At 33.8% G+C, this 23,899-nt stretch overlaps 4 protein-coding genes across 17 annotated transcripts in view; all 4 read left to right on the forward strand.

Moving 5' to 3' along the window:
* Positions 1 to 3,562: 3,562 nt before the first annotated feature.
* LOC145334549 (uncharacterized) lies at positions 3,563 to 9,677 on the forward strand. Its single transcript, XM_080180024.1, has 7 exons — positions 3,563 to 3,747; positions 4,673 to 4,738; positions 5,111 to 5,239; positions 8,441 to 8,482; positions 8,823 to 8,887; positions 9,106 to 9,244; positions 9,475 to 9,677. The coding sequence occupies exons 1-6, from the start codon at positions 3,566 to 3,568 to the stop codon at positions 9,225 to 9,227; spliced, it is 606 nt and encodes a 201-aa protein (XP_080036150.1). The 5' UTR covers positions 3,563 to 3,565; the 3' UTR covers positions 9,228 to 9,244; positions 9,475 to 9,677.
* LOC145312368 (uncharacterized) lies at positions 9,230 to 11,602 on the forward strand. Its single transcript, XM_080151607.1, has 4 exons — positions 9,230 to 9,267; positions 10,023 to 10,152; positions 10,687 to 10,770; positions 11,429 to 11,602. Exons 1-4 carry the CDS (start codon positions 9,230 to 9,232, stop codon positions 11,585 to 11,587), a joined length of 411 nt encoding a protein of 136 aa, XP_080007733.1. The 3' UTR covers positions 11,588 to 11,602.
* A 750-nt stretch (positions 11,603 to 12,352) lies between these two features.
* On the forward strand, positions 12,353 to 23,217 carry LOC145334583 (uncharacterized). 7 transcript variants are annotated; one of them, XM_080180099.1, is made up of 16 exons: positions 12,353 to 12,540; positions 13,152 to 13,423; positions 13,590 to 13,799; positions 14,774 to 14,876; positions 15,876 to 16,029; positions 17,009 to 17,163; positions 17,497 to 17,528; positions 17,769 to 17,802; positions 18,037 to 18,095; positions 18,403 to 18,497; positions 19,026 to 19,126; positions 19,321 to 19,443; positions 20,125 to 20,199; positions 21,320 to 21,457; positions 21,816 to 22,815; positions 23,006 to 23,217. In XM_080180099.1, exons 2-15 carry the CDS (start codon positions 13,301 to 13,303, stop codon positions 22,010 to 22,012), a joined length of 1,599 nt encoding a protein of 532 aa, XP_080036225.1. In that variant the 5' UTR covers positions 12,353 to 12,540; positions 13,152 to 13,300; the 3' UTR covers positions 22,013 to 22,815; positions 23,006 to 23,217. The 7 variants fall into 7 exon arrangements, with proteins under 7 accessions (XP_080036225.1, XP_080036231.1, XP_080036239.1 ...); XM_080180105.1 differs by having other exon boundaries at positions 23,043 to 23,217; XM_080180113.1 differs by having other exon boundaries at positions 21,326 to 21,457.
* Positions 23,215 to 23,899, forward strand: part of LOC145334557 (bumetanide-sensitive sodium-(potassium)-chloride cotransporter-like) — a 93,790-nt gene continuing 93,105 nt past the window's right edge. For 7 of the 8 annotated variants that reach the window (XR_013884857.1, XR_013884858.1, XM_080180069.1 and 4 more), the window contains exon 1: positions 23,215 to 23,271. The gene's annotated coding sequence lies outside the window, so the exon portion shown is untranslated. The remainder of the gene's footprint in view (positions 23,272 to 23,899) is intronic. The other variant, XM_080180079.1, reaches the window with a different exon arrangement.

Below are 23,899 nucleotides of genomic sequence, written 5' to 3' on the forward strand. Positions count from 1 at the left end.
AGGGAGTAGCACCCAAAATAAAAGTCGAAACAAAATTGTAAGTAAAGGGGGGGGGGGGATGTGGTGACTTAACACACGACATACCAGCAATTTTATTTTGGGTGCTACTCCCTTAGTTTTAGAGATAATTGGATGAAATCTTTTGGGCTGGGTCACTAATTACCCCAACTATTGGTATCTTTAAAAAAAAACGGCGGCGGGACCGCCGCTCCCGCCGCCCGTCGCCGTTTGCTGCCCCCACCAAAAAAAATTTTTTTATTGCATTTCTCGCAGAATTAGGCAATTTGGAATCATTTGAGTCCATGTTATTTTTTTCAAAAATTTTTCGCCTTACAAGCAACCCTGCGGGGGACTTAGTCATTTTTTTCAAATTCTCGAAAAAAATAACTTTGTCTCAAATGATTCCAAATTGCTTAATTCTGCAAGAAATGCAATAAAAAAAAATTTTTGGGTGGCGGCGGTAAACGGCGACGGGCGGCGGGAGCGGCTGTCCCGCCGCCGTTTTTTTTAAAGATATTAATAGTTGGGGTAATTAGTGACCCAGCCCAAAAGATTTCATCCAATTATCTCTAAAACTAAGGGAGTAGCACCCAAAATAAAATTGCTGGTATGTCGTGTGATGAGTCACCACATTTCCCCCCCCCCCCTTTACTTACAATTTTGTTTCGACTTTTATTTTGGGTGCTACTCCCGTAGTTTTAGAGATAATTGGATGAAATCTCTTGGGCTGGGTCACTAATTACCCCAACTATTGGTATCTTTAAAAAAAAACGGCGGCGGGAACGCCGCTCCCGCCGCCCGCCACCACCAAAACAAACTTTTTATTGCATTTCTCGCCAAATTAGGCAATTTGGAATCATTTAAGACCATGTTATTTTTTTGAGAATTTGAAAAAAATGACTAAATCCCCTGCAGGGTTGCTTGTAAGGCGAAAAATTTTTGAAAAAAATAACATAGTCTCAAATGATTCCAAATTGCCTAATTCTGCAAGAAATGCAATAAAAATTTTTTTTTTGGTGGCGGCGGTAAACGGCGACGGGCGGCGGGCGGCGGGAGCGGCGGTCCCGCCGCCGTTTTTTTTAAAGATACCAATAGTTGGGGTAATTAGTGACCCAGCCCAAAAGATTTCATCCAATTATCTCTAAAACTAAGGGAGTAGCTCCCAAAATAAAATTGCTGGTATGTCGTGTGACGAGTCACCACATTTCCCCCCCCCCCCCCCCCTTTACTTACAATTTTGTTTCGACTTTTATTTTGGGTGCTACTCCCTTAGTAGTAGAGATAATTGGATGAAATCTTTTGGGCTGGATCACTAAATACCCCAACTATTGGTATCTTTTCAAAAAAACGGCGGCGGGAAATTTTTGAAAAAAATAACATGGTCTCAAATGATTCCAAACTGCCTAATTCGGCGAGAAATGCAATAAAAAAATTTTTTTTGGTGACGGCGGTAAACGGCGGCGGGCGGCGGGAGCGGCGGTCTCGCAGCCGTTTTTTTTAAAGATACCAATAGTTGGGGTAATTAGTGACCCAGCCCAAAAGATTTTATCCAATTATCTCTAAAACTAAGGGAGTAGCACCCAAAATAAAATTGCTGCAAGTCGTTTATGAGAAACACCCTATAGTATAATCCACCCGCCCTCCCCCCCCCAAAATTAGGGGTTTGGGGGTGAGTGGGTGGTCAACGATAATTATAAAATCAAATATAGGCCTACAAAACTCGTATCCTAAGGTTTGCTCCATTTATCTCAAGTCGTTTATGAGAAACACCCTATAGTATAATTCACCCCCCCCCCCTCCAAATTATGGGTTTTGGGGTGGTTGGGTGGTCAACGATAATTCTAAAATCAAATATAGGCCTACAAAACTTGTATCCTAAGGTTTGCTCCATTTATCTCAAGTCGTTTATGAGAAACACCCTATAGTATAATTCACCCCCCCCCCCCCCCAAATTAGGGGTTTGGGGGTGGGTGGCTGGTCAACGATAATTCTAAAATCAAATATAGGCCTACAAAACTTGTATCCTAAGGTTTGCTCCATTTATCTCAAGTCGTTTATGAGAAACACCCTATAGTATAATTCACCCGCCCCCCCCCCCCCCTAAATTAGGGGTTTGGGGGTGGGTGGGTGGTCAACGATAATTCTAAAATCAAATATAGGCCTACAAAACTTGTATCCCAAGGTTTGCTCCATTTATCTCAAGTCGTTTATGAGAAACATCCTATAGTATAATCCACCCGCCCCCCCCCCAAAAAAAAAAAAATTTTGGGGGGGGGGTGGGGGGTCGACGATAATTTTAAAAGTAACTTTGGCCCCATAGAAGCTTATATCCAAAATTAGCTCCCTCTAGCTCTAAGGGTTCTCGAGTAAACCCCCCCCCCTGCCCAAATGGTTATTTTCCACATCCCCCTTTCGCGTACTTCGGGAAAATTATTTTTTTTTGTAGAAAAAGTTGACCTAACTTAATAAAAAATTTTGTGCATACTCTTTATTACATTTAGCAACTTTTACCTTTTAGGCATGCTGTAATAAAATCAATACGTCATCGATTTTTCGAATACCGACTTCGCCTCAAGGCGGGGCGAAGTCGGTGCCGTTTTAGAGATCAATTTTGACAAACTTCCCAAAGTCCTAGGTTTACGTCCTTTTAGGACCTGATCGGCTTTTCCGAGATCTTTCTACTGGTCTTGGTCCCATTTAAAAAAAATAATTTTTACGATTTGCAGGTTCAAAAAACCGAAAAAAACACCGAGTTCGCCCCGCTTTACCCTAAGTTTAAAGTACGAACTTCAAAAGTCGATCCTTTGAAAACTTGTTTAATATAATATTTTAGCGGATACAGATATATGAATCATATTTTTGATTTGCTTTTCTGGAACCCATAAAAAGAAGGCTTTTCAACTATAAAACTCTGTTCCACAAAATTCTTCAAGTTTTTTCTTTAGGGTTTCGAACTGATTTTTACTTAGTGGAATAAAAAGGTAGTTTTTAAGTCCAGGGCATTGATTTGATATCTTTTTCTCGGCTTTATGAATATAAGATCTAGAACATGGATTAATTATTTACCATGAAGGTCCTTCAAACCAATAATATTTATTCATGAACTCACTTGATTGCAATTCATTTTTGCTTTCACGTTAGTGAATCGATTTATATCCAAGAACGCTTCATTCTACTTCTGGATGTAGTCATACTTGTCTATTATTGTTTATTGTTTGTATACTCCTAAGAACCCAAGTAGGGTCATAGTAAGAGGTCTGAATAACTGTGCCAAAGTGTGAATATGACTATCAAATCTTTTCTTGAATGTAAAGTCACGGCCTTTTTTCAGCGTTGTGGAGCCGCCATACATTGCTGGAGCCGGAGCTACAAGAGACGTTATTTTCGTTAAAAAACGGCTCCGGGTTAGGTTAAAAAGCTTCAAGAAAAATTAAACGGCTCTGCAACGCTGCCTTTTTCACATAAACAGGAAGATCATTCCAGAATTTAGCTGTTCTAACACTGAATACATTTCTGGATAGTTCTGTTCTATTCTGTTGCTGAAATCCGATAATTTTCAGAAAAAATGGCTTCAATGGAGTATAGCAATGGCGTTCATCCATCTCTAGATAAAGTGAGAAGACCATTGATTATGGCCGAAGATTCGGGGATCGAGTCGGAGTTTGAAATGGCGGCGGATGCAAGTTTCAGCAGCGGCAGTATGCTAAAGCATCAACGTGAGAATGAAAATGAAACATTGTCTGGAAGGTGATAAATTTTCTTCATATGATATGGGGCGTGACTGTTCGGACGTCTATAACTGATAACCCTTAGGGAAAATTTAGGCATATATTATAAAGGGAAAAGTAGGTTGCGGGTAAAATCCGTAAAGGTTGTGTGTTTCAAGTTAAAAACAGTAGGTAGTAGAACGATAAAAATTTATGTTATCTTTAAAAAAAAAAGTTGTTGTCTATAGTTCTTTTCAATAAAAAAACACATATTTAGTGAATATTATCGTTCTACTATTTTTAAGCCTTAAAACATGCCCTTTTACGAATTTTACCCGGAACCTTCTTTTACAATCTTAAGGACTTTATATCTTGCTATAGGATTCCCGTAACAATAAGAATTAATCTTTAAAGCAAATTATCACCTTAATCATAACTGGATTTAAATCAAAGATTAATTATTGTTTATCATTTATATTGTTTTTTACAGTTGGCAATTATGCATTTACTAAAAAAAGCGTAATTTTAAGTCAGTACGTTCAGTTTAAGCTTCCTGACTTGATCGTTTTCATGATTTTCGCTTTTTGGAAAGTTTTAATCTAATATTTTATTTAAGTCTATTAAGCAACTGATGATTAAAATAAGCTTTATAAACATATTTTAATATTTAAAAATAGTTTTAAATGTTGAAAGGGAGGGGGGCGGGTGCAAAAAGTGGGTTTGTTTTGGAGGAAAATTGACTCTTGCTTTAATAATATTAAAAATCAGCTAAGACTTTAAATAGCAAGTAGAAGATTATTTGATTCACATGTTCGTTTCTTTAACAAAAACCACCGAAATCAACAACAGACAGTTTGGCAATTTTACTTAATGGAAAAGGTTTCGTGTTTTTTTATTTTGTTTCTGCGGACTAAAGTTTAACAATCATATTCTCTTCCTTGCAATCTACTATAAATACTGTTAAGGAAACGAAGAATGGCTGCCACTGGAGTAACAAATGATGTCCATGGCCCCGTAGACAGCGGCGTAGATCAGGAATATAAACTAATAATCATACATGCATTTCTTTCTAATTAATTTCACTACAAATAAAACTTTATTTTATTTTTATTTTGGATGTGATGAATAACTTTTTTGGCATTTTCGTGCCAAATGATAATTCAAAGATTGATTTTATAATTATAATAATTAGCCGCTTTCAAAATCAGATCAATATTCTCGTAGGTCAATTTTCTTCATATCTTAGTTAAGTTTTATCGTACTTTACAGCATTTTTATATTTACTTTATCGTTTCTAAGAATTTTAACTTTTTGCTTAAATCTTGATGCCCTAAAGTACCCTATTTCTGATAGAAGTCCTTTATTGTAGTAAGTAAAATAGCCAGATAATAGTTTAAGTATTGTCAGAGAAATGAATGTGTGCAGGTGTCGAAGAGACCAAGAACCACAGGATCTGAGTATGAGATGCACTTAAGACAGGTCCAGCTGGGCTTGCGGTCAGACAGCAGTCTGGGTATTAACACCAGGGGCAGGTAAACTCTTATATAATATAATCATCATAATAATGTTTCCAGCGTGACTTCGAATCAGCTCAATTTCCGCTGATTTAGAACCAGATTTTTAGTCGTGCTGATAAATCATGTATCCGTATCGTAAAACAGATAATTTTCCACGAATGTAAAATTGAAGCTATTAGATTATTTGTTACTGAAACTAATCTAATAATTTTAATTCTACTATCCGCGGAAAACAGTCTGTTATTATTTTCTTTTTATGTGTTTTATCATATTAGTGTTCCGAAAAGATGAGACACAACATTTAGATGTTATGTAATGACTCTCGTATTTATTACACGTATTGATATTTAATGCAATATCGATAATATCATATTTCCGTAAAGAAAATGTTCGTTTTACACATTTTACGTCACAATTACTTAATGCCAATGGATAATCATATGCCTAAGAATTTCATTTTATGATTTTTTTTTATTTCATTTCACAATTCGCATACCTACTCTTTTCAATTGATTTCTTAGTTATTTCTGTGTTATTTAGTCTTTGTTACCATAAATATTGCATAATTCATAAAAGGACAATCAAGTTAAAATCACAGGGAGTAAGGGAGGGGACAATGGATCGAATATTCAATTTTTAGGAGTCGCAGACTTTGGTTACTGGCTTAAAGGGAATGTGCAAGAATTTAGCAGTTTCTGACTGAGTTTGGGTACTTGCGCATGAAATGCCGCTACTCGTTATGTATGTTTTGAATATTGCAGACGGGGAGAAGGGATAAGGGAAGTGGGGGCAAGGGAAATAAACACTCGTTGTGTTAGTTTGGAATGTAGTAGACGGGGAGAAGGGAGGTGGGGGCAAGGGAAATAAACAGAATAAAAAGGGGCAGTCATATTCTTGCTAGCAGCTGGCCGGGTCCAATAATCTTGTAATATAAAAGTCACACCAAAAAACCTCAAAATATTTCATCAAAAACAAGTTGTGATTTCACTTTACATGACGCTAGGGAAATCTATTATTCAATTAACAATCCCTTTATAATTTCCTACAAATTTATTGAATTAAACTGGATTTCATGCCCTTTCTTTGATAAGTCTTATATTAAATTAATTGCCCATTGTCCCCTCCCTTACTCCCTGGAAAATCAAGTGATGTTTAAAATCTTCCAAAAGTAATATTAAATATTTATTGATGATTAAACTAGGTTTATGTTAGGTATATACAGGGTGACCACTATGTACGTTATGTTCAATATGTTCATATTGAACACCACTTTTAGGTTTTTTGGTACGTTTTTGTTCGTTATTGATTTTTGTGTACAATATGAACATTTCAGCATACGTTATTGTACGTTTTTCTATAATGTATGATTAGTATTAGTAATCATTAATGTATTTGTATTTCATAAAAACTACAAAAAAATTCTCCGCGCTTTGCGCGCCATTTTACCAATTTATCCTGGGATTTATGACGTCATAGTAAAGCTTCCATAAATTTAAAAAAAAACCAACTTAATCAAGCATTTCAGTAAATATAAAAAAAAAATTCCTCTAAACCAATTACAAACCTTATCAGGACATATGCGAAGTTAAACTTTAAAAGAGTATGATATTTGTTCATCAGTTAGCAAGAAAATTTTTAGTTGATATTTATGTTTTCTTGTACTTATAGGAATGAGATACTACTTTCTATAATACAAAGTAGAACGATGTCTGTCTATCTATCCGTCTTTCTTAAGCTTAAGACCTCGGTAACTGCTGAACCAATTGGGTTCTACTCTTCAGGTAATATACCTACTGGTCCTGTTGTGGTTTAAGGCAAAGAATCCCCCTCTCCTAAAAAAATTTCTTTTTCTTTTTGTAAAATATAACAAGTAGGTAAGTGAGGCGATGCCCCTAGAGGCTAGGGGCGAAGATGCTGGAATATTTAATCGTATTTAAATAAATAAATACCTATAAACCTCATTATTAGTTGGTACTATTTACATGATTAAATTCGGGTAACTTTTTCAGGGGAGGCAATTAAGGAGGGGTAGTTAACACCCAAAACAGATTTCAGGGGGGTAGAAAAATTTCAGGCGCGCTTCGCGCACCATTTAAAGATTTTATGTAATTTACATAAACTTTAAATTATGTCTTCCCATATTTATACATGATATAAATTATGTAAATGAGAAATTTAAACAACTGTGATTTTTTTCAGATCTAAATGTAGAATATGATGTTGATTTTTTATAGTAAAAGGGTTTTTTCCTTAATTTGAATCCAAAAGTTGATATAATGTATACTACTTTCTTTAAATACTAGTGGAAAGACATCGTTCTACTTTGTATTATAGATATACTAGTGGTCGCCCCTAGCCTCTAGGGGCTTTGCCCCAAGAGGTTTAATCAAGAGGTGTTATTTACATTTATAAAGAAAAAGTAAAAAATAAATTGGGTGGGAGGAAATTCCTTTTTTTTTGGTGGGGGGAGGCGGGGTAGTCAAACTTTCCTTTTTTGATTTTAGTTTTAAAAAGAAATTTTTTTTTAAGGAGAGTATTTTTCATTTTTTTGTGTGTCCCCCCCCCACCCCCCCTTAGAAAATAGCTCAAAACCATCCCAGGACCAGTAGGTATATTCTCTGAAGAGTAGAGCCCAATCGGTTCAGTGGTTACTGAGATCTTAAGCTTCAGACAGACAGACGGACAGAGAGACATCGTGCTACTTTGTATTATAGATGTATATGTGTTTTATGGTACGTTATTGTACGTTATTTTTTCAAAAAATGTACGTTATTGTGTTCATTGTAATTTTTTTGTAGTACGTTATTTTCAATATTAATATCAAAAAGGCGGTGGTCGCCCTGTATATATATTTAAATGAACGAAAAAATTAGAAAAGATATATGATTTGACGAAATGCTATCAAACGTTTTGTTGAGTTCAATGTGTATATATATTGACTGCAAAAATATCGCATGCAATAAAAGACTTTAAGTACATTATCAACACTGTTAAACAATTACAATTACAAATTTTTAAAATCGTGATGAATATCATAAAATCTTGCTTTTTTGTTTCTACATTTGATGTGATGATCTAGAGAGTTGACGCCATTTACCTATCTTATTATCTATATTTGTTCGTGTACACTTTCGTTTTTATGAGATTAAGTAGTGTGTTATATTTCTTATTATTTGCTTTGTTTTACTGTTAATTTAGCTCTTATTATTTCTATAGTTATGGAAAAGAGATGGCTCAATCTTCAATGCTTAAACACTTACAGGATGGTGCAAAATCTTAGATGATATTTTTTTAAGAAAGAGAATGACTTTACCTTTTCCACCAATAAAATATATGCCCCGACTTATCGTTTGTATCACCTTTTGAGCCTGTTTTACCCGGGCTTTTGTACCAGATTTTCATGTTTTTTTCCTTCGTTTGATGTTTACATAAAATACTTTTAATTTTTTACAACGATAATAGGTAGTTTGGTTGCTATTTCTAAAAAATCTTAATTGAAGGTTTTACTGTAAGATTCAGACTTTGACTAGGTTCCCTTTGACTACCTATGGAACTTTCTTATCTTAAAGATCGAAAAAGTTTTTTTTTGCTCTGACCAACAGGACAACTGGCAGCGTACCAGAACATGCCTCCAAGATTTGGAGATCTTTAGGATACAAACAGGTAAAACAAATTCCATTTTGAAGTATTACAAGAATATGTAATTCGTGATAGTTCAACCTGTCTATATGGTAATTTTTTTTTGTATATGTAAAAATAAAGAGGTTTGGGCGACACTGAAATTTTGTTCATGCCTAATTGTAAAATGCAATTAAAGTGTTGATATTTAAAAATAACTACATGGTAGAAGATTGTAATCAATGTAAATATCCAACGTACAGGTATGAATGTGACTGAGTGTCTGCTTCCTGCCTCTGCCAACCTTGCTGATATCTCCAGCTTGACCTCCAATCTTCAGAATGTACTTGCTGACCTCAAGAACAGTTCTGATAACTCCTGGTGAAAATGAACTTTTCAAACTCAGGAAAGTTAAAAGGATCTAAGTTAGAACTAAATGGGGGGGGGAGGGGGGGAGGGTTAGCAGTTTGTTTTGGCTTGACAGTTTACTTAGTTTAATATTATTTGGAACCATTACTTTTTAAACTTTTTAGATATTAGACACTATATTTTATTCTCCAAAACTTAGAAATTTATATTTAAATCTACGGGAAACTTATCTTATTTACTAAGAATCCTTATATCTTTATTTTTCAGACTAAATAATGCAACTAATCAGTATTATAAATAGTTGTTGAACTTTAATTCTTAGTATTCGATGACTACAACAAAATTTTAGTATTTATATGTAATATTATTTAACATGACATTTGATTTTAAAGCTGAAATTTCTATGTAATATAGAATCTTGTATTCAAAGAAACCAGTCAATAATGGTTTAATTATGTTTTCAGAATGGTTTTTAAAAATGTTAATCAAGTGACAGTGAACAATAGGATTGTTGATAACAATAAGTCAAATAGGGCAGTTTTCATCATTAACAATTAAAATTATTTTATAAAATAAGTAGTTTTCAGAATACTAAACTTCGGATTTACAATAAAATCTAATGAGTATCACTACCCCTGAAGTACAAAAAATACAAATATTCTAAAGAGCTAGTTATGTTGGTGTTAATCTTCTGTTTTTAAAAGCAAGTTAAGACAGCTTTTACGAACACTCAACTTACTTAATATTGACTATATCAGTATTATTCAAAGTAAAATCATAAGGGGGTATCATTGTAATCTTTATCTTTAAGTTTTACAACAATAGACAACGTCATAGGTTTGGAAACGGCGAGGATTTTAACAAGAACAAGAGAATGCAAAACCGCAGATACAACAAAAATTCTGGCCCCGGTAATAACACTTCAAAAGATTCTTATTCAGGTAGGAAATAAAAACATTAAAACGTTTTTGGGGAGTTTCACTCCAATCGTATATCGATCCCAAACAAACTTTGAGAGAAAATTAACATATTTTGATGCTTATTTTAGCTTAGATTAGCTTAATAAGGCTATAATAGCACAGAAGGGTTAGTACCCCGTGGAAATAGGTCTCCGACAGGAGCTACAAATACGTTTATCTACTTTGAAAATTAGGAGTGCTTGTAGTTTCAAAGATAGGTTTGTGCGAAAGCACCGTATAAAAAAAAACAATTAAACCGTTCGTACAAATTCAAGTATTTTTGCTCTGTTGTTAATTTAACAAAATCAATTCTTATTTTGATGAAACTAATATTTGCATGTTTGACCTTAAAATAGCTGTTGATATTATTAAGCTAACTTTTATTTATGTTTACATTATTTATTTAGCACACAATAATTCCGAGGTTGCGTCATAAGTTCATCTTTTACCGTCTAAGGGATATATTTTAGACTTAACTTTTATTATTTGTGCACATACATATTTTGCTTTTTTTAGAGATGCCACGACCTGAAGAAAACAAATCCAAGCATTACAGAGTTTTTAAACCACCATCACTTGAAACAAACCATGATCCACAAGGTATAATTAAATTATAATTCGTAAAATCTACTTATAATATTTCATCTTGTACATGTTTGTTCGTTTCGCGTTTTTTTAGGTATTAAATTTAAAAGTGCTTTTTATTAATTTAAGATCTTTTAATAAAATACCAAGGGATGATATTTTTACTCGCTTCAAAGTCATTCTACGGCATGCAGACAATCAATATCATTATCATTTGCTGTCGACATGTATTAATTTTTCGAGTACGGTTGGCAACCCTAAGCCTATTAGTGACAGACCTAACGAGGGAAATTATACAGTATTCGGATCGCCTGTTTGCTTTAAAATAAATGCGGGGAGTTCAATCCCAGGCCAAAACCATTTTCACAAATTAAAATGGTAAGATTAAATTTAACAGGCCCATATTTGTTTATCCCCTTCATTATTATGGTTTTAATTATTTTGAATATATTAGCAGGGGTATATATGGGGTTACCCTGCTAAAGGGGGAGGGGGATAAAAAATATATTGGAGGGGGAAAATGAGTTCTGAAAACATTGCAAACATTTGCAGTAGGGGAAAAATGAATTTTGTACAGAATACACACTTGTAATATTAGTCGATCCTATTAAAGTTTCTCTCATTTTCTTTTTTTTCCAATTGAAAAAAATAAACGATTTGTTTCATTTTATAGGCCCTCTTGCACCTAAAGAGTCCATCTTATTGCCAGTACCGCAGTTACAGTTACCAGGACCAGCAACAGCGTTTCAACCACAACCTGGCTGTGGCGACCAACAGCAACAACTGCCAGGCAATCATTCAAGCAAGATTACGTCCATTGATAGCGTATTAGGGTTGACAATCCGGATCCGGAATCCGCCCAATTTTTGGCTAATTTTGGAATCCGGATCCGGAATCCGTTTTTTAATAGCGGATTCCGGATTCTTATTTGGTAGGCTAAAATTAGCGTCTTGAGTTTTTTCTTTCAACTCCTCCTCTTTGAAGGCAAAGATTTTCATCATTATATAATATATCATTTAAAATCTGGTTCGATTCTCGGAAGTGAATTATAGAGAACACCAAGAACATTGATTTTTAGGACATATGTAGCACCTAATTTTTAAATTTTTTTAAAAATCCTTTTAAAATATTGTTAGAATCCGGAATCCGAATCCGCCAAAAATAAGAATCCGGAATCCGCAAGGAATCCGCCACTTTTTTTTGACGGATTCTTTAAGAATTCGGAATCCGAATCCGGCCCAAAAATTCGATGGATTGCCATCACTATAGCGTATGATTATAAAAACTGTAATTGTTGAAATTGTAAGGTGCCTTTCCTAGTTTTAAAAAGTGAAGGAATGGAAAGAATAAAAAAAATAATTAAAAAAACATAGAATCTCAGTTGAAGAAAGAATTACATTATTTGACATCGGGAATTGGTATAGCTGGGCCTGGCAATGGCGTTATTGTTGTACAATGTGGCCGAAATTTCAATTGAATCTTATTCAACATTATTTTTTTCACACTCGCCAAATTATAATACTGTAAACGAATTGATTATAGATTACACAAGATTTATAACAGTTATTTATCTCAGCTCATTTATATTATAGACAGCTTTCCGGTATATTTACCGATTTCAAAGTGATTCCTGAAAAACAGATGTAAAGGTTACGAAAACCTTGAGTATTGATTAATTTTGTTAAGGTTGTTTTCCTGATCCTAACGGCCTTCAACCTTTCCCTGTGAACCAAGCACCAGTCTATCCATATGCCCTGCAACAATATAATCCTTATGCTGCCGAAGGTTTGAAATTTTACAATGTTAAAGGGGAATAGCACGAACTAGATCAAGTGATGTTAAAAAATTTTGTGGGTCAATTGGGTTACTGTTTGTTATTAAATGGTCGAAAAAAATTACCATTTACTTCAGTTTAACAATGTAATACAAGTTTCTAATACTGATCACCAAATGCCCAGCATTTTTCTCATTTATTTAGTACCTAAAAGCAATAGAAATAAGCATTTTTTTCAACTGACAATATTTTTCAATAATTTCACTATTAAAATTGCCTGACATCACAGCTGGAAGGTTCTTAACATCGCTTTTTCTCGTTCATGCATATTGCATAGTGCTATTTAAGAGTGAAAAATAATATGGTGTATTTTTGGAGAGTTGATGGTTTTGGAACCTTAGCACCCAACCATTATTATAACTAATACCATGTCAGGCCATTGGTTAAGTTGAATTTCACAGCAATGGTGAGGCAAAGACCCTGCAAACATAACTCAGGTTTCTGGTGATCCCATTCTTGTGAGGAATTTCGAATAAGACATAGACAGTGCTTAAAATTTAAATTTTCATCAAAAACCATATCTTTTCAATATGAATAAACTAGTCTTATGTTACGTAATTAGGAACAGCGCAACAATTTCAACAAGATGGGTTTATTCAACAGCCTGCGAGTGGACAAGTGGCATATACAGCTTCAAATGGTCAGCTGTTTTATCCAGGAACCAGCTCCCAAGACATTTATTCTGTCAGTGGAGGGCTGGCATATCAGGGAATGTTTACTGGTGGTGAAAATGTGGCTGGAGGTTTTGCAGGCGGATGGGCAAGTGCCTTGGATCCGAAAGGGTTTTTCAATTATGATCAACAATCTTTGCTTACCCCTACATGGTCCACCCAGGTAAAATATTCAATATAACAAAGTGGAAGGTTTTTTTTTGTTATTGTTTTGCAAAAAATAGTCATTGCGATAATCTAAGGTTGCTTTCAATAAGGTTCTTGTTTCTAAATATTTTAATAACTAGATTGCTTGGTAAAACCTGCCTTCCTGCAGTTAGTAATTTTAGGATATGACAGGAGCTACTCCTGGTCCTCCAGGTATCAGCCCCGGAGGATTCCAGCAGCCAGCACAGTATCCAAACACCCCCTCCAACAACCAGCTCCCCTTGCAACAACCAACCGGAGGTGGAGCAGCCGTAACCCCAACAACAAATCTGGTGTTTAATTTTCCGAATGTTGCAAGTACAAATTCGCTGTGTCCGACTGCCATTAGCCAGGTGCAAAATATATTATTGAAATTGTTTGGATTTATTTTAACTTTAAAATTGTGCTTCATTCCATCTATCTGTTTTGCTGCTCTCTAGTTGGTTCTCTTCTTTTTCATAGAAAAGGGGGGGGGGGGGTAATGCAACCATCTCGTAATCAATGTATAAATGGCACTTTTGCATGAGTAATCCTAGGTAGATGGATATATTTTCCCTAAATCGAACAAAAAGTTGGAAAAGTAACTGCTGGCGGCTCAGCCGATTTTGCCTATTTTTTGGGCAAATCTATCATAAAATACATAGGAATCAACTTTTTAAATCATATTTTTGCTTTAAATCATGTGAAATGATACCAAAAACTTTTTTTTAGATTTCTAGTACCAGCAACTACCGGCTAGAACCATTTGAAAACGTTTTGGGGCGGGAAAGAGTATTATGTGGAGATAGGTTTCGTGATGGATTTGCCCTAAAATAGCCAAAAAATGACTAAACGGCTGAGCCGCCAGCTTTAAGCCGTTACTTTTCAAACTTTTTGTTCGATTTAGGGAAAATAGACCTACCAAGGATTACTCCTGCAAAATTTCAGATGGAAATTCAAATTCTAAGTGCCATTTATACATTGATTACGAGATGGTTGCATTAACCCCCCCCCCCCCCCCTTTCTTTGTAAAGTTTTGAAGTTTATGCCTGTACAGTTACTCTATAAATCAATATGACTGTAATTTCTTAAAGCAATCGAGGAAACATGAATTTCTCAGCTGCTATTTAGGGTAGATCGCTCAAATGTTTGACCAATGTGATCCATTATGTAATTTACTCAGTACGTACTGCTAGTAGTTCATTTTCTTTTTGTCCATGTTTGAAATTTTTGTGCTATCAATCTGTCTCGTATGTGTGTCTACTTTTTCGTTTTTTTGACTTATCTAATATCTCTACCTTAATTTATGTTTCTTATTATAACTGCTCTGCTAACTGGAGATATTTAGGATAACCGTAGTCCAATGTTTGATCCAAGCGTACCTCCTCCACAACCAATCATCAATTATAACATCCAACAACAAGATTTCAGTTATCAAGCTCAAGTTCAAGGTGAAGATTCTGGTTTATTTTTATTTTCACATTTTTAAGGATTATTTTTGAAACAATTTCAAATAATATGTGTAGGTAGTTTAAAAATAATTGATCAACTTAAAAAGCACACTCTTGTCATGTATACAACTTAAACCACTTGGACGGAGTGACAAATTGGATATATATATTTTAATTATTAGGTAACTGCCAGGGAGGAAGGGGACATTGGGCTGTTTATTACATCAGCCCAAAAAGTTTTACAACGTTTCTTATTCGTTAGCTTAACAACTTGGGGGATTTTTTGAATTTTGATTTGCTGTTTGGTTAAGGTGAATGTAAAAGCGTTCTAACCACTAATTAAAATCTTTAGAAGAGGTAAATTTGTGTGTCATCATTGAGGATGAACACCAATTTGCATCAGAATTTTAATTTTAATTCTTTCATACTGACTGATATTTTTAAAAGCGAAGCTTTTCTATAATTAGGGTCGGTCCGTACGTACGTCCGTACGTCCGTCCGTCCGTCCGTCCGTCCGAGATAGATAGCTTTTATTCGTTAATTTAGGAATGTTAGAATTGTCCTATCGATTTCAAACTTTGCACGATGATTCCTGTAGTAGTTGGGTACGATTTAGAAAACTCTATAATCATTACCAGAATGTCCGTACGTCCATTTTAAACATGTTGATTTTTCTACTTTTTTAACAACAAATTTTCAAGTGTTTTAATTATCCGTTTGATCTGATTTTTGGTATATTGATTCCTGGGACAACAAAGAACAATATTATAAGCGAAGCAACTCCATAATCAAGTCCAAAAATGTAAGTATGTCCATGAACATTATCCTGTTTTTAAGCAGTTTTTCAACAAATTTACCTACAATTTTGATTCGACATTTATACATTTATGTTCCGATTTTTCAGTTCAGATACTATACAAGTGTTAATGTCTGTTTGTCCTACCGTTTCAGTGCTTCGCTTTTATGGATGTTGTCATCCTTGTTTATACTTTCTTACAGGATGGAATAGGACTCTGATTTCCCTACCTGAGGTTAATTCCTGCAGTAGTTTTGCTTCTGGTTCCTACACAGGTCTGCACCAATATCACACCCTCCAGCCCATGGATCCAGCTGGCTACTCTGGAGCACAGCCTCTACCAGGCCCTTGTTACAGGTACACAAAATATTTCTGTGTTTAGTTGTTGTGTTCCTACGTATAGGAATGAGCTCTATTTCCTGATATCAAAAGGAAGATCAACATCAGATGTTAATACTATATGCGGCGTTTTCAATTTCCTATTTTGAAAAATCTTTAGGTATTTATGATGAATAAAAAATTTGCCTGGTTGTCTTTCTGGCTGAAATTAGCTGTATTTAATAAATAAGGGGGGGGGGGGGGGTTTAATACAACCATCTCGTAATCAGTGATTAAATGGCACTTAGAATTCGAATTTCGATCTGAACTTTTGCATGAGTAATCCTTGGTAGGTCTATTTTCCCTAAATAAAAAGTTGGAAAAGTAACGGCTAACGGCTGGCGGCTCAGCCGTTTTGCCATTTTTTGGATATCTGTAGTGAAAATTATTCACGAAACCTATCTTCACATAATACTCTTTTCAACTCCAAAACCCTATCAAACGGTTTTAGACAGTAGCTGTAGGTACTAGAAGTTTTAAAAATGGTTAATTTGGTTATTGCTATCATTCAACATGAATTAAACCAAAAATATGTTTTAAAAAGTTGATTCCTACGTAATTGATGATGAATTTACCCTGAAAATAGGCAAAAAACGGCTAAACGGCTGAGCCGCCAGCCGTTACTTTTCCAACTTTTTGTTCAATTTAGGGAAAATAGACCTACCAAGGATTACTCATGCAAAAGTTCAGATCGAAATTCGAATTCTAAGTGCCATTTAATCACTGATTACGAGATGGTTGCATTAAACCCCCCCCGCCCCTTTGATAAAAAAAGTCTTGGGAGACTGAAAGTAATGTAAAATGAAAAGGAGTTTTACATGAAAAACAGATTTCTTTGTTCATTTTAAAAGGCACAGGTTTTTCGATGCTTTTTGTTTGTTTATATGTAAGTTAGCTTTTTAATGATATTTACGAAAACTAATCTTGTTTGAAATTAATTATATGTTTTCTTTTGCAGTACTAATTCTGCAATGGTTGGACAAACCTATCCTGTCTGCGGTCCAGGCGTCCAAGTTCCAGTTTCTGGCGGACAATACTTTGTTCAAGCTCAGTGGCCAACAGGAAATGAGGAGTACAATTTTAACCTACAAAACTATCCAACTCAGTATTATGGTAAAACCTGTTTCTTAGCTGTAGATTTAAACTCATTTACTCGGTGAAGGGGCGGTAATAGGATCGTGTCTTGGCCCGAATTGTGGCGTAACTAAAGACATTATAAGTTGTACCAATTGCTGCCAACGGACGAAGAGTAGCTGGTGAAATGCCTTAACCCAACTCAGGTGCTCTGCTTTTCCTTCCCAATTGGCTCTCCTCCCAAGTACTACTATATGAATGAGCTACTCAGATATCTCTCTCCTTATCTATTAAGCCCTTGTTTTTCGCTTTGCATCTATCGGATGTAAATGTTCATAGTTATACATTTTCAATGCTCTGCAATATTTTTAGGTGTTTCTGCTAACATGCCTCTACTTTCCCAGGTAATAGTTTCATTATTTTATTAAAGTAGCGCTTTCCCTCAAAGTGCACTCAATCACCCTTTTTTTTTAATAAAGGGTGGTTAGCTTTTCCTTATCACTTAGCTTTGCGGGGGGACCGTAACCCTGAGGTGCTACCCACTATCCAGAAACCTTAACAAAGAAACGAAAAACTATACCCCCCCCCCCCCCCCAACCCCCCATTAGTTATAGTGATATTTGTTGATTTGCATATCTCTTTAGAGAAGTGATGGGGCAGACTCTGGCGTAGTTTCAGGTAATCAAAACTAATACATTACAAATTGAATTAATGTGCTATTTTGTTGAGTCGAGCCCAACAATAGCTACTTTGTTCGTCCTTCAAAACGACTTTGGTTTAATGAGATTTTCTTGGCTGCTATTTGATGTAAATTTCTGATTGATTTTAGTAAAAATTCCCTCAACTATGGAGCCACTTCATGTACAAAACATCACCCCTCTATGCATTTTATTTAATTTCTATTCAAATTAGATTTTGCCAACCTGACTATTGGAGACACTGATGAATCCAGTACAAGTTCCAGAAGACAGGTTCAATTACTTCTTATCTGTTTCCGCTCGAACATATGTGTTTAACGAAAGATTAAAATGTGATCTCTTGGGAAGTGAGTGGTAACCCTCCCCAAAATAGTTTTAAACCGTCCCAGGACCTATGAGACTATGAAACCTATGACTCATGAGAATCTATATTATAATAGAGAACCATAATGATATCGTTTTGGCGGTTAGAGAGATCCTTCGGTACATAGATTGACAGATATCCTGTTACTTTTAGTTAAGGATAATTGAGGCCTTAAATAATATTTGAAATTGCTATTGTTTATCTTTAAAATAATAGGATGAAGCATCAAGCAAAGACACCTCGGGGTCCTCCACCGACAAGGAAAAGCAGGATTCGAACAATTCCAATCAGAAGGAGAGAAAACATTCCAGGTTATTTTTAATTTACAATTTTCAAAATCATTAATAATCGAGAGATGGCTAATAATAATGTCTAAATCTTTGTAATAGGTCATCTAGATAATTACAGAGTACATTGGCAATGAGTTGCGGCTTACTTGGGACTAAGGCACTTCCCCTATTTTTATTATTGTTACCCAAAATTTGAATTAATCTCAAAGTTATGGACAGCTGTAAGCTAAAATTGAAATCCATTTCTTATGTTTTATGATATTAGAAATGTTTATAATATAATTTACCTTTGTCACTGATTTTAAAATTTTAAACTTTTTTGTCTTTGGTATGGCTCTTAGGAACGCCAAAACAAAAGTCTCCAAAAACAAAATTTTGTGTATCACACATTAAGTTTAGCATATCTATATTAACCGATTGTAATCGGATTTTAAATTCTTTTTCGGCTACAAGCATGAAAAAAAGTAATACTTCCCAGTCCTTTCCAATATCTGCCAAAGTAATAGGATGTATTTATTTTTTTTTTGGAACTATTTTGTGATATTTAAGAGTTGTGAGTTGCACCCCAGATATTGTGAAGAGTGTTGAAGAGAATAAAGCTGATGATGCCAACAAGTCAGACAATAACAAGGGTGACAAAATGACCACAGGTATAGGACTTAACACCGAAAAGTAACTCATTGACTATTAATGCATTATGTATATTTTTCTTTAAATTAGAACAAAATCATTTTACTTTACTCTTATTCCAACCTAATGGTTGGACAATTAAATAAAAAAAAACATTTTTTTTTCTCATAACATTGTATAGTTGAACCTAAAAGCAAAACTTTTATGTTTGAAGGTGAACCTGAAACTAAAGATAAGACAAATAAAGCTGTTACTGAAGATGATCCTGGTCTAAACATCCAAGCTCCAGCTCCTGCTAAACCAGCACTTCCATTACCCTCTCCAAATAATGTTCAAGGTTTTGTAATAACTAATTAAATTTTGATATTCACTTAAATATAACAAGGATGACAACATCCATAAAAGCGAAGCACTGAAACGGTAGGACAAACGGACATTAACACTTGTATAGTGTCAAAACTGAATAATCAGAATATAAATGTATAAAAGTCAAACCAAAATTGTAAGTAAATTTGTTGAAAAACTGCTTGATACAGGATAATGTTTATGGACATACTTTCATTTTTAGGACTTGATTATAGAGTTGCTTCGCTTATAACATTATACTTTGTTGTCCCAGGAATCAATATACCAAAATTCAGATCAATCAGATAATTAGATCACATTAAAATTTGTTGTTAAAAAGTAAAAAAAAAATCAACATGTTTAAAATAGACGTACGGTCATTTTGGTAATAATTAGAGTTGCTACGCTTTCTAAATCGTACCAAACTACTAAAGGAATCACTATGCAAAGTTTAAAATCGATAGGACAATTCTAACATGCCTAAATTAACGAAAAAGCTATCCGTTACGGACGGTTGGACGTACGGACGTACCGACCCTAATTATAGAAAAGCTTCGCTTTTAAAAATGTTTATACATTTACTCTAATATACATTACGTTTTAAAATCACGAAACCTTTCTATACTGCAAAACTAAAATATATTAAAATTTGCTTTCAAAGTTACAATTGAAGGTGTCCCAGAGCAGCAGCCACAAGGAGTAACATATTTTACGTACAACCCGTACAATGAACAGCAGTATACTACAGGCATGAGCATTTTATTAATATAAAAAATTAACCTTTTTGTAGGGTAAGGGTGAATTCGGTGGTTTATCGGTTTAAAAAAAAAAGGAGGTAAAAAATTATTATTTCTAATTAAAACCAAAACCACTAGTAAGATCTCGGAAAAGTCTATCAGGTCCTAAATGGACGTTATCCTAGGATTTTTGGAAGTTTGTCAAAATTGGACTTAAAAAATGACAGACACTGCCCCGCCGTGGGTCGATGTTGGTGATTGATTTTTAAGCTTCTATAAACCTATGAAATATTGATTTAATTACAGTATGCCATAAAATATTATAGTTAGTAAATGTAATAAATAAAATCACGCACAATATTTTTTATAAAGATAGGTCTTTTCTTTTACAAAAAAAAATATTTTTTTCAAAGTACGAGAAATTTCACTTTTTTAAAATCTTAAAATTCCTTTTTCTCCATTTTCAGGCCTGATCTTAAAAATATAAGGAATTTTCATTTGATTTGGCCAAAAAGATTTTAATTTTATCAACAAAATTACCTTAAAAACCCAAGTAGATTTTTAAAAAAGCAAAAACCGACAATACCCCACCTCCGAAAATTTTAATTTCTGACAAAACTAAATAATATTTTTTTATTTCAACATGAATGGATAGCCTATTGAATGCTTATGAAGTCCCCCTAAGACTCTCACTCTTATCATTTTTGTACAACTCAATCTTTTTACGACCTATTGAAAAAAGTGAAGAAAAAATTTCATCCTACTTTGAGACCTAATAGGTACCCTAAAAAATCATCTCACTTTGTTTTTGTGTTTTTTTCTGTCGTTCGATAGGAACATGGAGAAAAATGTCATTTTATGAAGGTGGGTCAAATAAAAGACACTGCCACGCCCCATATAACACCCCGCCTTACCCTAACACTTTTGATACGACTTGAATACCTACAATTTAGCATTAATAAAAAGCTTCCTTCTAAAAAATCAAGCTGTTAAAATATTAATTTTGAGACAAAGACACAACAGAGAATAATTTAGAAAATATTTATTTGTCTTCAGAGGTAATTTAAGTTTTCAAATGTTATTTTTGTCATCCTTATGGACGTTTTCATTTGAAAACAATGCCCTTAAAAGTTGCAGGAGACTGTTCTTACCCGGGAGTTCCTGGGGCTGTACAGAACTATGTTCAGCATCCAGGTGGAGGCCTAGTACAGCCACAGCAAGCGTATCCTTATCATCAAGTTCAGAATGAGTATTCTTACCTCAATACTGTAGGAAAGAGATTATCCATTGGAAAATAAGACAATAATCTGCAGACGAGCGGCAATTATACTTGCTCAGCAAAAGTATGAAAATAATCTTCAATCAAGGCGATTTTCCTAAACAATCCTCAGTTGAGTTGCTTTAAACTCATTTTTTATATTTTATTTTTGTATTCCTTTAAAGTATTGCGTTGCCTTCTATCAAACATTTGTATTCAAAATTTTAAATACATACAGAATTTAGATGTTCTTTTTTTTCAAAATTTTTTCTTTTGGTATAATACTTGGTCTGGAAAAAAGTAGGTATACAAGAAATTACCTCTCTAGAAAAAGAGATTATTATATATAATGAGTGATGGATTTAACTCTAGGAGGTCAAGCTTATGATCAGTACAACATGCATCCACAGCTCGTCACTAGCGGCCACTTCCAGCAGCTTCCAGGCGGCGGTCAGTATCCTGCGGCCGTTCCCAACCCAGTCCAGGAGGATTACAACAACTACGCGGCTCAGACTGCCGGCTTTTACATGCCAGCCGCCAATTATCCACAAATTCAATACAAATAAAACCTTACACAGAAAGATATACCTACTAGATTGACATATTTTTAATCTTAAGTTGTCTGTCTGTATTAATATCTTTTTTCTGCAACAATGAAAAATGTACAAATCTTTCACGTACCACTTTCTTGGCATTTTATACATAAACCATTTACCTAATTTATTTAATAAACATTTTATAGTTTTATATTTTTTAAGAAACTATAGATTATATACATTTGAATTACGGGAAACAAAATATTTTTGTCATTGTTTAATATATTTTTTTAATGAATAATTAACGTTTGATATATTTCTAAGATAATAAGTTATTTATTGAAATGTAATTTTACAAGTACCTGCAAAAAAACCGCTTATATGTACTATATATTATCTTTTTATTACTGTTATAAAATTGAATAAGATTATACTTTTGGTGATATTGTTTGAAAATTTTTTATGCCAATTTATTATTGTAATATGAACATTAAATTAGATATTTAGAACTTTTTGATTTTTGAAAATTTTCAAGAAATGGTTAGTTTTGCATATTAGTATATTTATTTTATATGATTATTGTAAGTTATTTGTGATACTTTTTTTGTCACTCTTTATTTTATTGCTGTATATTTTTAGTTTTATTATATTATTTAATGTAAAAATTATCATTTAACTATTAAGAATTTATGTTTTAAGATAAAATACTTAGTTGAAAATCATAAAACCTTTTTTCTAGTTAGTTGAAATACTTTTATTTGCGTCTAGAATGATTAGGAAACTTTAGTATTGCCTTATTGTAATAAATTCTTAAATTTAATAAATATTAAAGGGTAAAATACCTCTAGATCGTATTGGGCTACACCTCTCCCCTCTACTTGTGACCTCATAACTCCTTTTTATTTGTTTTCTAAAACTTATTCAGCACCTGCAAAAGCTCTGAATCTTAACTTAACCTAACCTTAATTTCGTATTATTTTGTCCTTAAAAAAGGTTATAATTGAGTGCTTCACAGACTTCTAGATGAATTTTACCTAATAATTTAATCCTTCGGGATAAGTGTGCGAAAATCCTTGTAGCAAGTGCAATAAAATTACGTATTATAAACCAAATTAGAACAGTTTTATCATTTACTTTGTTGACTTATTAATTGTATTCTATTTGTTTTGTATTTACCCAATCATAAAAATATTATTAGTCGCATCCTATGTAATAATGAAAATCTTTTATTTCAGGATTAATGAATTAATCGGTGGAGTTTTTGTTATCATCCTTTTCCATGTTAATTCAGGAATAAACCAATTTTTAGTTTATTTGTTAGTTTAATCCTAAAACACTTACTTACATTATACCTAGCGGATACGCCCCTAGAGTCCTCAGAGGCACGTCGAACCTCCAATTTCCAGTTTTTTTTTTAAATTGAAGTTAAAAAAATGTTTTATGGAGGGTATTTTTTTCTAATGGCAGTTTCTAATAGTACGTACTCCCCAAAACTATTTATAAAACTTCCCATGGCCTTTGAACAAGCTACGGCAAAAGAGAACCATATCGGTTCAGCGGTTAGTGAGATCCTTCGGTACAAACAGACACAGATCCTCTTACTTTTACATTCGGATTGACTAAGTTTACTGCAATTAAGAGCTTCTATAGCTTAAATTCAAATTCTTTTCTTCAAACCCCTATAATAAATTAAATAACATTAGAAGTTTGCTAGAATTAAATTACACTACGCCACTATATAGGTAAACTGTTGTAATTCCTTAAAAGTCTAAAAATATTTTAAGATTCAATCGTATTTAATCTTTAAAATTGACTTTTTGTCAAACCCTTTCTGTGAAACTTTACTACCATATTTTGTAAGGGCTTAAAGTCATTGTTTGTGTATATTTACCGTTAACACAGCAATTTCGCTACCTG

Source organism: Acartia tonsa, chromosome 2 (genome assembly GCF_053477335.1).
Source record: "Acartia tonsa isolate MP-2025a chromosome 2, ASM5347733v1, whole genome shotgun sequence".
Classification (NCBI taxonomy): Eukaryota; Metazoa; Arthropoda; class Copepoda; order Calanoida; family Acartiidae; genus Acartia; species Acartia tonsa.

Coding starts and splice junctions, on each gene's coding strand:
- LOC145334549 (XM_080180024.1), top strand. CDS start 3,566: ATGGCTTCAATGGAGTATAGCAATGGCGTTCATCCATCTCTAGATAAA. Junction 3,748..4,672: donor AATGAAACATTGTCTGGAAG/GTGATAAATTTT, acceptor AATACTGTTAAG/GAAACGAAGAATGGCTGCCA. Junction 4,739..5,110: donor CCCGTAGACAGCGGCGTAGA/TCAGGAATATAA, acceptor GTTTAAGTATTG/TCAGAGAAATGAATGTGTGC.
- LOC145312368 (XM_080151607.1), top strand. CDS start 9,230: ATGAACTTTTCAAACTCAGGAAAGTTAAAAGGATCTAA. Junction 9,268..10,022: donor GGAAAGTTAAAAGGATCTAA/GTTAGAACTAAA, acceptor TTTATCTTTAAG/TTTTACAACAATAGACAACG. Junction 10,153..10,686: donor TTCAAAAGATTCTTATTCAG/GTAGGAAATAAA, acceptor TGCTTTTTTTAG/AGATGCCACGACCTGAAGAA.
- LOC145334583 (XM_080180099.1), top strand. CDS start 13,301: ATGTTTACTGGTGGTGAAAATGTGGCTGGAGGTTTTGCAGGCGGATGG. Junction 17,529..17,768: donor ACATGCCTCTACTTTCCCAG/GTAATAGTTTCA, acceptor ATATCTCTTTAG/AGAAGTGATGGGGCAGACTC. Junction 19,444..20,124: donor CTCTCCAAATAATGTTCAAG/GTTTTGTAATAA, acceptor TTACAATTGAAG/GTGTCCCAGAGCAGCAGCCA.